This window comes from Corvus moneduloides, chromosome 2 (assembly GCF_009650955.1).
Source record: "Corvus moneduloides isolate bCorMon1 chromosome 2, bCorMon1.pri, whole genome shotgun sequence".
Lineage (NCBI taxonomy): Eukaryota > Metazoa > Chordata > Aves > Passeriformes > Corvidae > Corvus > Corvus moneduloides.
Window position 1 is genome coordinate 82791209 of NC_045477.1, and position 15450 is coordinate 82806658.

A 15450-nucleotide genomic window follows, 5' to 3' on the forward strand; every position below is an offset into this window, starting at 1 on the left:
TTAGAGCTATATTTGCATCAGATTATAAGATGGTCAATAGCTGAGATATGAAACACATAAACCTCCTTACCTTATAATTTTGTAAAAAGCCTTTGATTTGAGGTGTAGGCTATCTTGCGAAGAAGGCCAACTACAAACTGCTGCAAAATATCAATTTTTTACCAGTGCAGTAGCATAACTACTAATGAAAGCATGAAATCAAGTAGACTAAAGGTAGGAAACAACAATTAGCTCTTTTTGAAGCCTTGGTTCGCACAGAGCTATTCAAATAGCTGAGGTCTTTTTAGTTCTTAATACATGAAATCAAGAATCAACATCTCTATATACTGCTCTAAAAGATTAAAAGACAGAAAGGTAATGAATTATTTTAATTTAGGGTGCAATAGGGGCCTATAAAAAAAAACCACTGTAAAGAAAAGGTTTTGCTTGCTTGCTCTTCCCTTTTATCTCAAAGCCATGCTGATAATGAAAAAATCCAAATAATGTAGGCTATTAAATGGAAAGCATAGCCTTTGGAGAATAAAAATCAGGATCTTGCCAGCATCTGCCTCAGTTTTCTATGAAGACAAACTTGGAAGTTCAAACTAACATATACTTACCCCTCTTCTGCTTCCCTAGTGCAATTAAATACCAATTTATGCTACAGCAAGGTACATGCAGGTTAAAGACACTTGAGACAGAACCTAAGAACAAAATTGTACTAGTTAGTACTACACCTGCAATCGACAAGTTACTGTGCCCCCACCTTCTGTCCTGAAATTGTTTAACAGACCAACAAAGCAAAGGAGGTGAACAAGGCAATTGCAAACACAAGTAAGTAGACAAACAGGCTTGCTAACCACATGAAAGGTTTTACAAAGCCTGGTGCCCCTGTCTTATTATTCCTACAACTCCAGCTACTTCTAAGATTCCCACATTGCAGTTCCCTTGGTTTACTAATTCCAGTTCCTCTCCAATGCTGTTACCACCTCACTTGCTTCTACAGTATCTTGAGCACTTCCTGTGGTCTCCAGTACCTTCCATCTCACCCTTAGCTAGAATTTTTGGCCTGCCCATACTTCCAAACTACTGCCAAATTGCTGATGACTGGCTGCTGCTAAACTGAACTTAACTCATTTTTATTTGCTTCTCTCTTAACATATTCTGACTTTCATCCATCCAAAAAACACAAATTAAACAAAAAAAAAAATCCAGGAAGAGATTTATTTCTATCACTTGATCAAATTTGGCCAGTATTAGACAACAGATTAAAAAAAAAAAATTAGGAAGGGGAAATAGGCTTAAGTTCCTAGCATACAGTCAAATGAACTGAAGCATTCTCTAATAGGTTACTAATCAATACACAGAAAAGAAAGCAGGGCTAAAACTGCAGTCTGAAAAACCAAGACTGCAGCTGTCAATTAAGGCACTCTCAGGGAAATTCTTAAGAAATCAAGAGCCACAGGGGATCCTACTTGGGCTTAAGAATTACCAAGGTGAAAAATCTCTTCATGCTCTCACAGATGTTTCTACTGCCAAGTAATACCTAGAAATTTCTTTCGTCTCTCAGGACTGCAATTTCAGCCTTAGGCACCTAAATTCCTGTTCCATTCCTCACTGGTATGCACAAACCCTAAAGGTCATAATTTGACTCTCTGAGCAGGAACACACTCGACTAGCAGCTCACTAAATCAATACAGCCAGCTTTTCCAGGGGCAAGTTGGGACAGTGATGTACACCAAAATCTACTGAAGTCTTTGTACTCTGCAGGGTACAGTTGTCAGAGGGTGGTGTGGCCCTCAGACTGTTTTTCCAACCAGCAGCACAGCTCTTTATGTACATAAAGTCTGAGAAGGACATACTTCTATAAATTTTAGTACTGAAAAAGAAAAGTATGTCTTTCATGTCACAGATGGTCTTCAATAACTTGAGATGGGAAATGTATTTGAGATGTTCAAGGCTTGATTTCACGTTCCGCTATAATCAGCCTTCTTTTGTCTTCCATCGGAAGAATGCAGGGAAAGCTGAATGCATGGAATTACTTAGTGATTAGATTATGCTTCCATATGACCTAAAAATCTTCAATCATGTATCTTGCTCTTGTATCCACATTCTGTGAGAAAGTTTCTTTCATTAATTTTCCTACTTAGTGAACTTACCCTAAAATAGGAATGGTTTTCTCCAGGAGACACAGCTGTTTAAAAGCTACAAATGATTTTCTCTTTAAAAACCAAAAGTAGCTATCAAATAATCTCTGAATATTTTATTAGCAGCAGCTTACACACAGCAGAGTTCAAGATTTGAAGAAAGGTCAGTTTTTCTATATAAAGGCTTTTGGAAGCTCTGAAGTCTGAAGCTCTGCTTAATCCAACTGTTTGTCTTGCCAAGCTAGTAAATAAATAAAGACAAAAGTCACTGTTGTGTACCAGTTAAAATGCTGCTTAAAATTATAAGAAAGCATCTGGAACACAGCCTTTAACTCCAATAAATTCTATTAATGGAATGTTCCATGATACAATAGGCATGGGGTCAACTAAATGTGTATCTTTTGCTAAAAAAACAGCAAAAGAAATGAAAGATTGGGATGATGGCAGCTAGTAAATTAACAAAAGGGGCACTGTGTGGTACCCAAGAAAATACTACAGTAGCAAGGCTCAGTAAATCTACAAAATTATTTCAACTGCTATCTCCTATTAAATAGGAATAAAATATGCTATGCTTTGTTTAATAAACTGTGCCATTGCCAGATAATCTCCCTCCCCATTAAACTGGTAAACTCATTGTCTCTGTATTTTTCTTGTGGATTTTGAATTTCCATATATCCATACAACCCCTGTGTTAAAATGATATTGTCATAAAATCCTCATTTAATTTCTAAGGAATAATAGAGGATTTTGATGTGAAAAATAGAACCAGCCTCCCAGTTTTTCAAACATACAGATTACATATGAATTAACTTATTTAAGCAGTTGGTTGAATTTCTCAGCATTGCCAACAACTAGAATCCCACTTCGAATTGTTGGGTTGCATAGATAAATTGAAACATTTTTAGAGTAAAGACTGAAAGAAGTGGGGAGAGATTACAAGTGCGGAAATTTCACATTAACAAAACAACCTGCCTTGTTTCAACATCAGTCTTTTGTTCATTCTTTCAGGAAATTAAAATATTATAAACAGGTCCCAAATAAAATTTTGCAGAATGAAACACTGCCAGGAGCTGTGCAATCTAAAATACAATACTACTTTAAAAAAAACCCAAACCAACAATGCTATAGGTTCTTAATTTGTCTACAGCATTCTCTTGAAAGCTTTAAGATTTATTTTCACGTTGACAGATGTATTTTCCCCCCATACATTTATAACTGAAGGTATGATGACTTACACATGCATAATAGAAATTTGTCTAAGGAAACAGTAATTCTGCATGATTCTAAAAGGCACATTGTGATAAGTTGACTCTATATCTTGTGCAAGGAAAAAAAAAAAAAGTGAATTGTGTTTTTCTAGCAGTATGAGTCTCCAGATTATCCTCTTTGTAACCCCATGGTTTCAGGAAAACAGAACCAACAGATGAATGTGATTATTTTTACCCTGTGCTTGTCTTTCTAAATGTTTAACAAGTACCTTCCAGAACAGCATAAAAGCTGTAACACCAATACCCATCCATGGGCACAGGCTCGCTCACTGTGATCCTGTGATGTGTCCCAGCAATTGAAGACACTACACTGCTCAAAGTCAAAAGAATCTCAGCTAGAGGTTTGTTTGAGTCACATGTCAGTTTCTAAGCATTTAAAGGTCTGTTCATTGCACGTATGATCAGCTTTAAAATTGAACACAAGAACACTCTGCCTCTATTTAAAAAAAAATACTGTTGTCACAGGAACTTTAATGGGGGAAGGAGCATAGGAAAAGGGAGCTTTGCTTGCTCCTGTAACATTTCTATGGTATAAACTACACCTGGAGATCCCCTGCACCCTACAATAGCTTAACGATGCCTTATATACCTGTAACCAGACTAAGTTCTTTCACTGGTCTTATTCTGTGACCCTCAGAAGATAGTGAACAAAATCTCCTATTAACATCCATGGGTATCAGGAAAGTTTACTGTACACTCTCACTGACTTAGAAATCAGCATAAAATTAGAACTACTGGCAGTCTTGATGTACAGGTACCTTTAAATCAGGCTTACTTTAAAAAACACCCAATAAGACAAAAAGGGAAAATGAATTCTAAAAAAAAAAGTAATACCCAAAGAAAGCTCTTTACTAGGCTGAAACTTTTGGGCCTGTTTAGATCAACTGTTGCATTATTTCTTTTCCTATGGCCATTTATGCCAAACAGCATGAGGAAAAGAAGAGACAAACCTTATTATTGATGATGGCTTCAGAATCATCAAAGACAAAATCTCCATCATAGCTGTTAGCAAAACAGAGGAAGGAAATTAACGCCACAACCATTTTAGCCCAGTATGATGGAAGGAGGAACCATGATACATCATGGTCCAGATTAGGTTCCATTTGTGCCATTCTGTGAAATGCTTGTTCCAAGTTGGGAGCTTCAGCATTATGTTAGTTGAAAATCTGGAAGAAACACATACAAATGCACAGTTACAGCTCTAATTCACTAAAAAAGAATTTTAAAAGGAAAGCTGGGTTGGGAGAGGAGATGAAGTTTCATACAACCTTACATTTTTTCTCTCAGTGCCTTTCATAGTTACTGAAACATACCTAAACATAATTTTGTACTTCAAATGGGGAGATAAAGGCAGAATTTTTCATGGTTGGAGCACAGAGATAAATACAAGAAATTCTTAGATGTTAAGGTAAAACTTTGGCACAGTCGAATTCTAAAACCTAGAGCAAATCACTGTTTTTCTGTTTCTTACTGTTCTTTTCAAGTAATACAAACAGAGGCATCAGGGGGACTGTGGAGCATTTACAAAGTTCTGTAGAAAATTATAAACACTATAATTTCCTTCCACATTTGAAAAGCAAACATCGCCAAAAGAGCTCAACTCTCTTCAGTTAATCAAATTAAAGGACCTAGTCTTATACATTCCCCATAAAAGGACTTCATACAAACATCACAGAAAGACATATGGAGATAGCAGTTAATCGACTAGGCCCTGAATCTCAACAATTCAAGCAATGAGACAACAAAAGCCATAGAATTAAGGTGGGGCTAGTGTTCACTAGATCACTCTGCACTCCTCAAGTAGAGTTGAAATTCCACTGTTGTATTCATGGGCTCATGAGGTTGTTGAGGCAGATGAAAGAGACCCTGCAATCCAAGCACACTGAGTGATACATCAATGTGGAGGTAGTAAGGCTAGAGGTTTACACCCATAAGCCACTTTCACTTGGATGGGTCTCTTTGAATGCTCCAGAGCCAGCCTTCTGTCTGAACTATTATTCTGCTTCCGCTTCTCGGGTGCTCAGACACTACTGTGAGTGGTCCTATTATCAAGTGCTGGTATAAACGGCAAGGGAAGGAGGTTATGAATGGAAAACTGCAGTAAAAGCCAGGCAGAATATGAATTTTTTATTTTGGAAGCCTAAAGAATGATAGGCACATATAATAGCCTATCTTCAGTTTCTTTTATTTATTTGCTTATTAAATCAACTGTTGCACTCCTGAAAATATTGCATTTAATATCTTCATACAGGAAAACAGAAAATCTAGAAAAACAGCTCCAGTGCACCCCTGAAAGCATTGCATTTAATGTCTTTGTACGGTCTAGGAAAACAGCTCCAATGATTTGGCTTCTGGAACAGAGCTGACCATTAGAACTGCTACAGTAACTGCTCTGTATCTTTCTCTTTTTGCAATATTACATTCCAGTGTCCGCATATTCCCAATTCCTGCACACACACGTGCACAGGGACAGGCAGTACACCCTGCCACACCAGTGCCCCTCCTCGCTTTGGGGACCATATGGCGCTGCTCCTAAATCCAGATAAAGTCAGTAACCTGGAGCTGTGCAACCTGAGAGGCTAGAGCTCCCCGGCTGAGCAAAGCAGCTGCTTTATGAGCAAAACCTTTTCTCAGAGTAGTTCACCCTTGTGCTCGTAGTTTGACGGAGACAAAGAAAAAGCGTGGCTGTTAACTGAGGGAAGCGCACGGCGTTGCTCCCAACAGCACGGATACAGCATCAATACGCACCACGGAATTAAAATATTTAATCTAGTCAAAATTCATTCCGCCGTGAAAGTTTCTCCCATTACGCTTGCTCTATTTATCCGGCGCACAGCTGCTGCCAGCCCTCTTCCCCGCGGTCCAGGAGGCCGGGCCGTCGGGGGCTCCCTTCGCCGGGCAGCGCGGTGACCGCCCGGGCGGTGCGAGCACCCACGAGGGACCGCCACCTCCCCCGCAGCGGCGCACAGCCGCTGCCCGGCGGCACGGGGACAGGGAGGGCGCCTCCCCGCCGCCCTCTCCGGGGAGAGACGAGCCCGAGCCGACCCGAAGAACGCCCGCCCCACACGGCAGGCACCTCCGCGGCCGGGCGGGCACGGTGCGTCCCGCCGGAGAGCGCCGGCGCCGCGGGGGTGCCTCGCACCCAGACGGGCACTGGCCGTGAGCGGAGCCCCGCAAACTTGGGGGCGTCCCGGGCACTCGGCGGGCGGTCGCAGGGAAGGCGCCGGCCCGGCAAGGCAGCGGCGGCTGCGGAGTAAGGGGCAAGGCTGGGGGGCAAGCGAGCCCCGCCGGGAGTTTGGCGGTGGCCCTGCCCCGCTCGGCGCTCCCCTTTTGTCCTGGCGGCGACGGCTCCGCCGTAGGGGGTGGCCCGTCCCATCCGGCCCTCAGCCCCCCCAGGCCGGTCCCGCCAGCGGACGGGGCACTGACAAGACCCCCCCCCCCCTTCCCCCACGCAGCGTTACCTGCGAGGACACGGAGCCCGCGCGGCATCTCCCACCCGGGAGAGAAACTCTCCCGCCCGGCGAGCCCCGAACCGGAGCGGCCGGCGGGGGAGGGGCCGCGGCGGCTTCGCCTCCGGGATCATCCCCGCAGCCCATTGGCCACCGCCCCGCCCCGCCCCCCTCTGGCCCCGCCCCCAGGTGCTGCCCTGCACGCCCATTGGCTGCGGCTGCGGTGACGCGCGGTGGGCGGGGCCGGGCGAGCGGAGCCGGCACCTCACTCGCGGCGGCAGCGGGGTCGGTGCGGGTCGCTCTCCTTGCATCCCAAACTCTGCACCCCGCGCACAGGCGGGGTCGGGTGGGCTCCTGGTAGTGCCCGCTGCCGCCTGCTCCGCGTTCCCGGAGCGCGCCCGCCCTCTCTGCCCCGGCGGTGGTCATTGTCCCGCGTATCTGGCTGGCTGCGGGGTGGGGGCTGAGCCGGGGAGAGTGGGGGCTGCCCGGCACCGGGGCGGGAGAACCGCCAGCCCCGAGCCCCCCACTCCTCTCGCAAAGGCGAGGCTCCTGCGGCGGCGGGCGTGCGCGGAGCGATAATCCCCCCGGAAAGCTGATACAGAGCCAGTGGGGCGGCGGCGGGGATGGGTGTCGGGGTCTCGCCGCCTGGGGCGGGTAGCGGGACGAGCTGGGGACTTCAGCAGAGCGTTCCAGCCTTTCTGTAAGAGGCTCTGGTCCTACCGGGGTTGTTGCAGGTGCTCTCCGCAGGACAGGTCCTGTAAGGAGGCAACAAAAAGGCTGTATCAGGTGTAGTTAATTCGTACGTTTAAACATCACCGCGATTTCCTCGTAAGAAAGTGTGATTAAACATTGACCTGGTAGCACCAAATGTTCGGCAGAAGCTTCCCTAAAAAAGCCCATTAAAATCTTAATACGCTGAAATTGGATGAGAACTCCTGGCTGTGTGCCAGGGAGTGACATACACTTTGGAGTGGAATTTTTTAAGATGTTTGCATTATCAAGCGTCAAATTAACAAGGTTATTTCATGGCTCCTTTGAGGCTTTAACTCTCGAGTGGAAACACTGCTTTGGGAGGGCTTTGGTGGCTGCTACCCATAACTGTCTACTGACACCTGCTTTGGAACATCTGCTCTGCAGCACGGGCAGCTTAGCTGCGTGTGAGGCAGCAGCTGAGCCAGCACAATTGCCAAGCTCGTATATTATTCAGCTGTATATGCAAAGCTCCTGCTTTTAAGATGGAGGTCTGTAACTTGTGCCTGTTTAACAGCTACCACAAAGCGTCTGAGGTGCTTCTTGGTCGTGAAGTGGTGGAAAAGTGGCGACCTGCCGTCATCGAGGACCCAAAGCTCTGAGAACTGATTGCAGACTTCTGGTCCCTGTAGTACAAGAGCTGAAATAGATACACAAAGACCTGCAAACCAATAAATTGAGCCTTGTACTTTAAAATGATCTTGTCTGTTCTGGCTTTGTCCCTGACTTAGTGATCTAAGTGGGCCCAATGAGGAAGATTTCTGTTTCATAAATTGCCATCATGAAATGGTGAAAGATGTCTTTATGACTTTTGGGTCATTTTGCCTTATAAATACAAGGTAAAGCATGAGATAATCAACAAAAGCATGTTTTCTAGGTTTTTGCTTCTACAATCCAGAGCATTGAGGTTTATATCACTTCCTAAAAATAGCTGATTGGCCATATTAGTTCGTGATAAGGAAGTGCTGGTTGATGTTTCCTGACATTTCCTTACTGTTTCAACTTCCACCTCCCAAACTACCACAAATACGTATTATCAAGTCAAATTCTTGTCAACAAGAGTTCTCAAATTCAACAATCTTCCTGAGATTAAAATATTTATAGAATTTTTAGTTAGTGTTTGCTAGTGGAAGGGCCCTGACTCAGAAGAGAGGGGCCCAATTTAGAAAGAAATTCCGTAGTTAGAAAAGACAGTATATCATGTATTCAATCTTATCTTCTATAACTTCTAATGAAGTAAATGAAATTTCAGTTCATGCTTAAGTTTGCCCATATGTAAGAATTTATTTTAATTTAAGCATATGTAAATATATGTAAGGTTCTGTGAATCAAGGTTGAGATTTGCTTCACCAGACTCACTGTGACAATTGCCAGACTTGTACTATTTGACTCACTTTCATGTTTCTGGGTTTTGTTCCGTAGCTAGTTTGATGTTATCCCATTTGTTATTTATTTATTTCTACTGATGGCCCATTCAAATCACATACTCTTCTTAGTAGTTCCTTTGCTCACATTTCTTGGACATCTGCACATCCTTGAACTGTGCTTTACAACTGGAATTTCATTTGTTCAGTGTGTCTGCTGGTATCATCAGTTCTGGTCAAATATATATATTTCCACACAGCCAGATGCACAGATGGTATAAATCACCTCATCACCACTTATGTCAATACAACAATAGTGATTAACATTTCCTTATTAACTAGTTAACACATGCAGAAGGCTCTGCTTCCCATTATTTTTCATTTTGAAATAACCTTTTTCTTAGGGCTTTATTATTTTTCTTTTTATAATATAGTGCTTTTATGATGACCTTCTGTTCTGTTTTAATTAACATGAAGAACTGCAGAGCAAATACCTGTTCTGGAGAGTTCCCCAGTTCCCTCAAAATCTGATTCAAATCAGCTACAGTTGCATAATTTATCTCCAGTCTGCTTCTTCGGAAGGTTATTACAGCACTTCAATTTGAAGCAGTTCCTAAATACAACACTTCTTTTTTTTTTTTTTTAATCTGCAGTTTCTGGGAGGGTTGTATGTATGAAGTGAGTATCTCCTCGCTCTGTAGTTTTCTCAGCATGCTAAATTGATCTGCCTAAGTGGCTATTGCATCCTTATTTTTAGCAGCCTGCCATTGCAGATCTGCACAAAGGCCAGCCTTTCTCTTGTAAGAAAGGAGTGTGCAAAACCCGTCATATTTCAAGGGATCAGCACTTGACAGTATCACAGTGACTTTGCAGACAAGAGAATAAAATGTCAGGGGCTGTGGTAATGCGGAATTCAACCAAAACGTTTCAGAAGCTTAAAAAGGCTGTCAGTTGCTACCGCAGTTGTTTTTCGAACAGCTGTGTCTACTCCATCACCTGGATTTTGTCATCATAAATGTGGCTGTTGCCACTGACAGCCACTGCTTGTGGCTGTAGATAACCAGCTGGTCCCTACTTGTTCCATGGTTGGGGCATGCACAGGCATTATATATGCAAATATTTTCATAAATAATAGGCATATTGTTAATAGTATTTCGATGTTCTCTTCCTTTAGACAACTGGTGTCCTAATTAATTACTCTGTATGAGGGGTTTTAAGTAGCAGAAGGTCTGAGGCAGCTTGTTTTGTATGTCATGTATTGTATGTGTGTGTTTGTGTCTATAAGTACACATACAGATATAGAGATAGGCAAACTCATGTGCCTGGTGCAGTTGCAGTGTTGATCAACTGTAAGTCCTAAAAACAAAGTAGAAATGAAACAGAAGTTAAACAAAATTGTTTCAAGAGGAGTGGAATTAATGGAGTCATGTTTCCTGTTTTTTCTGTGTCTCATCTTCCTACACCTCCTTGCTTTACTAACTGTGGTTCCCCTTGTGACCCATGTAAGTCATCTGCATTAAGATCCCTCGATATTCCTCACTTTGCTTTTTGGCTTGCCACCTGTTCCAGGTTCACCTTATTCTATGACTGACCAGAGCTATGAGTGTGTTCCCTAGTGAAGAGCCTGCCCAGGCTTCCTGGCCAGGCAGTCACCATGAAGAATTGATGACAGCTGGGTCTCTCTGTAAAGTGTCTGTCGGGTTGCTACCATTTACACAGCCATTATGGGCTTTTTTATGAAACACGCAGGAACTGAACGTGCTTGAGGCCCCTGGGCTTTGATAACTCTGGATTAAATGGAACAGAAGTTATTCAAAAAGGATTGACAGACAGACCCTACAACTTTAATTTTCTTTAGAATTGAGGCTTCCAGTGAAGTACTGAATCCTTTAGCCCTGCTACTGTAGACATATCCTTGCACGCTGGTTGAGAATGAACAGGTCCCTTGAAGACTTGTTGCTACTATGTTTTGTTGCTACTAAAATATTTAGCATAGATTTGAAGGATTATGGCTCACAGTCTTAAATTAGGTTAGAAGTATATATTTAATCACACATTCTCCTTCCCCTAAATAGGTAGATAAGAAATATATTTTTAAAACAGTTTATTCTGAATGAGAGAACCATGCTCTGTGGAATGTGTTCTTTTCAATATAAAATGAAAATGTAGCAGGTCAAAGACTTGTGAATAACAAAGATTCTGCTATTCTGTTGCTCTCTGAACCATAAGAATACTCATCACTACTTCTTACTATAGTACTTTAGACATAGTACAAGCTATACTTCAGCTTTTATGGGAAAAATGAAGAACTATCTATCACTAATCAACCTAAGCAAGGAAAGTACCAGTGTAGTTATTCCAGCTCGTTACAAATTCACCATTACTTCTGAACTACTTCACTCTGTGCATCTGCCTAGCTTTTGTTACGTTAGAGAAAATACACCTCTCTTTGCCAGACATTGAAATTAAAATATCTATGCTTCACACAAAGAAGCAGAAGATAAAAAAAGAGAATTTAAATGGAAAGTGGAACTCCTAAATCATTCTCAAAGGTTCTCAAATTTCCTTCCTAAAATTATTTCAAGCTGTATGAGGAGAAGGTTGGAGACATAGTCTGAATGATTGCATGTGCTAACATTATGATTTAAGAATGTACCAAAGTTTTACATTTTAAAATTGTATTGCCCGAATCAAGAGGCTGTACAAGCATCTCTGCTGTCAGAATCAATTTGTAGTTCATTATTTTTGTCCTCCAGTTTAATAGTCTTTAAACTACAGACACATACACACACAAATAGAAATAGTTATTTTTAAAGACCACTGTATCTGTCTTAAGGTTAAGTTGACTAGAACTTTACTGTAAATAATACAAAATTGCATTTGGCAATACATTAAAAGATTAGGAAAATAATAATCTACTGCAAAAACCTTACAGCATCTAAAGAATCTTCTCTTGAAAAGCATTCAAAACCCTGGTCAGAGCACCAGAAAAATTATTTGCCTTTCCTTGTTCTACCTAATGTTAGCAAATTGGACCTTCATTTTGCACTCACATATTAATTTGCCTAAATGAAATATAGTGCTGAATGTGGTAAGTCAGTCAGATGATGTCATTTGTACTGAGTAGTATGAAATTATGATGATGTGAAGTAGAAGAAAGAATGAATTGGGGCCTCTACCTTTTCCTGCTATTTTTAACTTTTCAACCGTGAGTCTAACCTTGTCTTTTATTCCATTTCCACACACCAGCTTACCTAACAATGGGTCCCATGAAATCCTGAAAGTTCATCCACATGTAAAGAGCTCCATGGCCGAGGCCTATATTTAAAAAATAGGAGGGAAAAAGGGATCTTTGATCTCTAAAAGTGAGAACTCTGGGGAAATACCTGCAATAAAATACTATAATATAATGAAAAAAAGAGAGAAGTTAATAGTGCATGATTCATATGAATCCAGTTTATAACTCCTAAGTCGAAATCTTTATTGAAAGATCTTAAAACTGCATCACTGTTTGAGGTATAGCTGGTGAGCAGCATGATCCAACAGGCAGCCATTTGACATCAGACAGCAGGTCAGGGTATCAGAGAGTAACACTGACATTAACCACAGAAATTATTTTAAACTTTTCTTGTTGCTTTTATTTGTGAAATTAAATTGTTATTCTTGCTAAAATAATTTTGTTCCATATAATTGTGACTATATGCATGAGATCCTACAGTAATGCTGGCATTTTTAGTGTCTACTCAAGAAAGCAGTGAGATATTTGAGACATATGAGTTACTGTGGAATGTAGGTAGAGTGGCTGCTTTTAGATAATTTCCAGCTGCGATTTGTAAATAACATTTTTCTTTCTTTCCCTTCTTGCTCAGGGGTAATTAAGACTATATAACAAATTTAAGAAGGAATACTTTATCTATATCTATACAATCTATCATTGTTTTCATCTACAGTGCTTTGCAAAGGAAAGCATCTTGCTTTAGATGTGGAAAACCTGAAGAATAATGAGATACAGTTGCTTATCCATGATTGCACAGTAATTCAATGGCAAGAACAAGAAACAGAACCCAACAGAGCCGGTTATAACATAATGTTTTCCATCTAGTGAGGAATTCTGAGGTTTCAGAAGAGCTTTAGCTGAGCTAGAAGGAAGTTAAAACCCCAACAGTTTCATAGGACACAAACTTCACTCTTCTTCTTCTGCCCATCCAAGAGAGCTCCATCTCAGGAGGAATGAGAGTGAGTTTTCCATCTTACCAATTATCTTCTAGAAGACTTCTTGTTGATGGAAGGAGGAGTTGATAGGACACCCCATGGCAGGCTGCCATGGACTGAATTCTGCACCTCTTTCTCTGACCCTCTAAGTAGGGAGAGAAAAGACAGTTCTTTTCTCTCTCCCCACCCTGGCTTCAGTTTTGTGCCTCCCAGTCTTGAAGATTTTTGCCTGTTATTTTGACTGCTTCCTGTGAGGAAGTTTTTCAGAAAGATTTCACAACCAGCTTTGTACACCTGTGCATGTGGCTTGTAAGAGCCCCTTTTTCATAAGTTGGTCTGAGTAACACATTGAGCACCTGGCTTTCTATGGAGCCTGTAACATTTTCTGTTGTTCTTCTGGTGCCTACTGAAATGCAATTATTCTTTCCCCCCCAGTAAACTAAGGCCTGTGGGTCAGACTCCCATAGTGATAGAAAACATAGGAAAGACAAAATTCCTGCCCCAAAGAGATAATTTTTAAGCACCAGAATTTTGCAACATTTAGATGGGTAGAGCAACATTTATCTAATAACATTTAGTAGATCTGGTAAGGAATAAGGCGGGGCCATCCTTCTATTGGTGGTGTTCTTTTGCATGGACAGAGGCAAACTATTTACGTGCTCTTCTGATACTGCTACAGAGCTCATTAAATCTCCTTTTTGCAAGGAAGGCCTGAGGGATACTAATTACTCTGATTTTCCATATATAAAATGAGAAGAATGCTACTAATCTGTTGACAAGTCTGCATGAAGCTGTCCAACTGTGAAATAACACTGAAAATTTCATTTTCTCAGAGATACTGTAACCTCCCCATTTTTTCCCCCCAAAATAAGTTAGTACAGCACTTCTCATTACCATGGAGACTAATATTTTATTGCAAAAATTGTAATTGCAGGGAAGTTTCAAGGTTGCAAGCAGATTTTCCAGAAATCAGGTCAATTGATGAAGTACCTGCACTCAGTGTTGGCTGCTGCAGTGCACATCACTTTAATTCTGAGTCTTATTTACATTCCAAGCCTCAGGGTTCGGCTGCCAGCAAATCAATCGTGGAATTGTTTGGCTCTGATAGATTCTGCAATAGGATAATAAAGGAAGAATAACTTCACTGGAGGGTAAACTTGCTTGCATCTACCCCATGGTACATCAGAGTAGCAATGTGTGTGCAGGCAGTCTCTGCAAAAGAGCTGATGCCCCACAGGAACATGTATGTTGGCTTACCCATAGCAGGTCGTTCATGTCACCACAGCAGAAGATAGATAGCTCAGTGTATCACAAATCAAGGCCTGCCTAATAATAAACATCTCTTGCAATTATTAGTTTGATTTACTAAGAAAGAAAAAGAAAGAAAAATCTTACTGCCTATTTTCTCACTACTTTTTTTAACGTGTCAAAAAAAAAAGGTAATAAATTTAAAAAAAAAGCAAGAAGAAGAATAAGTGGGTCCAGTCTGCAAACTGGAAGTAAAAATATCAACCATGCACTCCAGTCCCACTCCCTGAGGCAAATATATGGAGAGCTTTCAGCAAGTCTGTCTCTTTGAACTTTCTGTAGAAACCTTCAGGCAGAATCCAAAGACATAAGGGATTTCTTGACCACATCTTGATGGAAGAACATTTTTACTCGTGTTTCTTACTTGTGTATTTATTCCCTTCCAAGTGAGTCAGAAACGTCAAGAAATTGTTCCACAGATGCAGTGGCCTGTGGAACATGATCAAACACAGGCCAGGCATTAGTTATTTTTGTGAAAGATATCTGGCTTTAAAGAATCCTTGGCAACCCACATGCATTCAGAGCACTTACAGTTTTTATCAGTATCTGCTTGAGGACCCAGTTCTGAAAAGTGCCAAGTGCTCCTAAAATGTGTGTGTTGACTTCAGTGACAATAGTTGTATGAAAGCATCAGCACTTGGGTGGAGAAGACTGGAACCAGGCAGAACTATAGCCCTAGCTGGTACGTACAGACAGTCACATTAGCTTTCAAGTCTTCCTTTTCCAATTGCAATTAGTCTGAAAAACATTTTGCAAGATATCAGCTGTCTCTGAGCAAGTTTGCTGTGCTCAGGATCAAGGCCTGGTGATGCCGTGTCCCTGACCTCAAATGCCAACACTGGTGTGTTGCAAAAATTTAGTCTTGTACTGTCCTGTACTCTCTTGCCTAAATTATCCCTTGGTACGACACTACAGGGAGCCATCAGGAAATACAGTTGTGTAGCTCTAACAAAAAAACATTTATGAAAGACCA

At 41.5% G+C, this 15450-nt stretch overlaps 1 protein-coding gene and 1 long non-coding RNA gene across 4 annotated transcripts in view; one reads left to right on the top strand and one right to left on the bottom strand.

The window, feature by feature from the left end:
- The window catches only part of TMTC4 (transmembrane O-mannosyltransferase targeting cadherins 4), a 56575-nt gene extending 49612 nt beyond the window's left edge, over window positions 1–6963 (bottom strand). For 2 of the 3 annotated variants that reach the window (XM_032100126.1, XM_032100127.1), the window contains exons 1-2: window positions 6856–6963; window positions 4345–4560 (exon numbers count right to left, since the gene is read on the bottom strand). In XM_032100126.1, the coding sequence (XP_031956017.1) occupies window positions 4345–4506 (162 nt within the window). In that variant the 5' untranslated portion in view covers window positions 4507–4560; window positions 6856–6963. Of the gene's footprint in view, window positions 1–4344; window positions 4561–6855 lie in introns of those variants that run through there. The other variant, XM_032100128.1, reaches the window with a different exon arrangement.
- A 90-nt stretch (window positions 6964–7053) lies between these two features.
- LOC116436582 lies at window positions 7054–8292 on the top strand. Its single transcript, XR_004237037.1, has 2 exons — window positions 7054–7128; window positions 8111–8292. It is a non-coding gene; the product is annotated as an uncharacterized LOC116436582 (long non-coding RNA).
- The last annotated feature ends 7158 nt before the right edge of the window (window positions 8293–15450 follow it).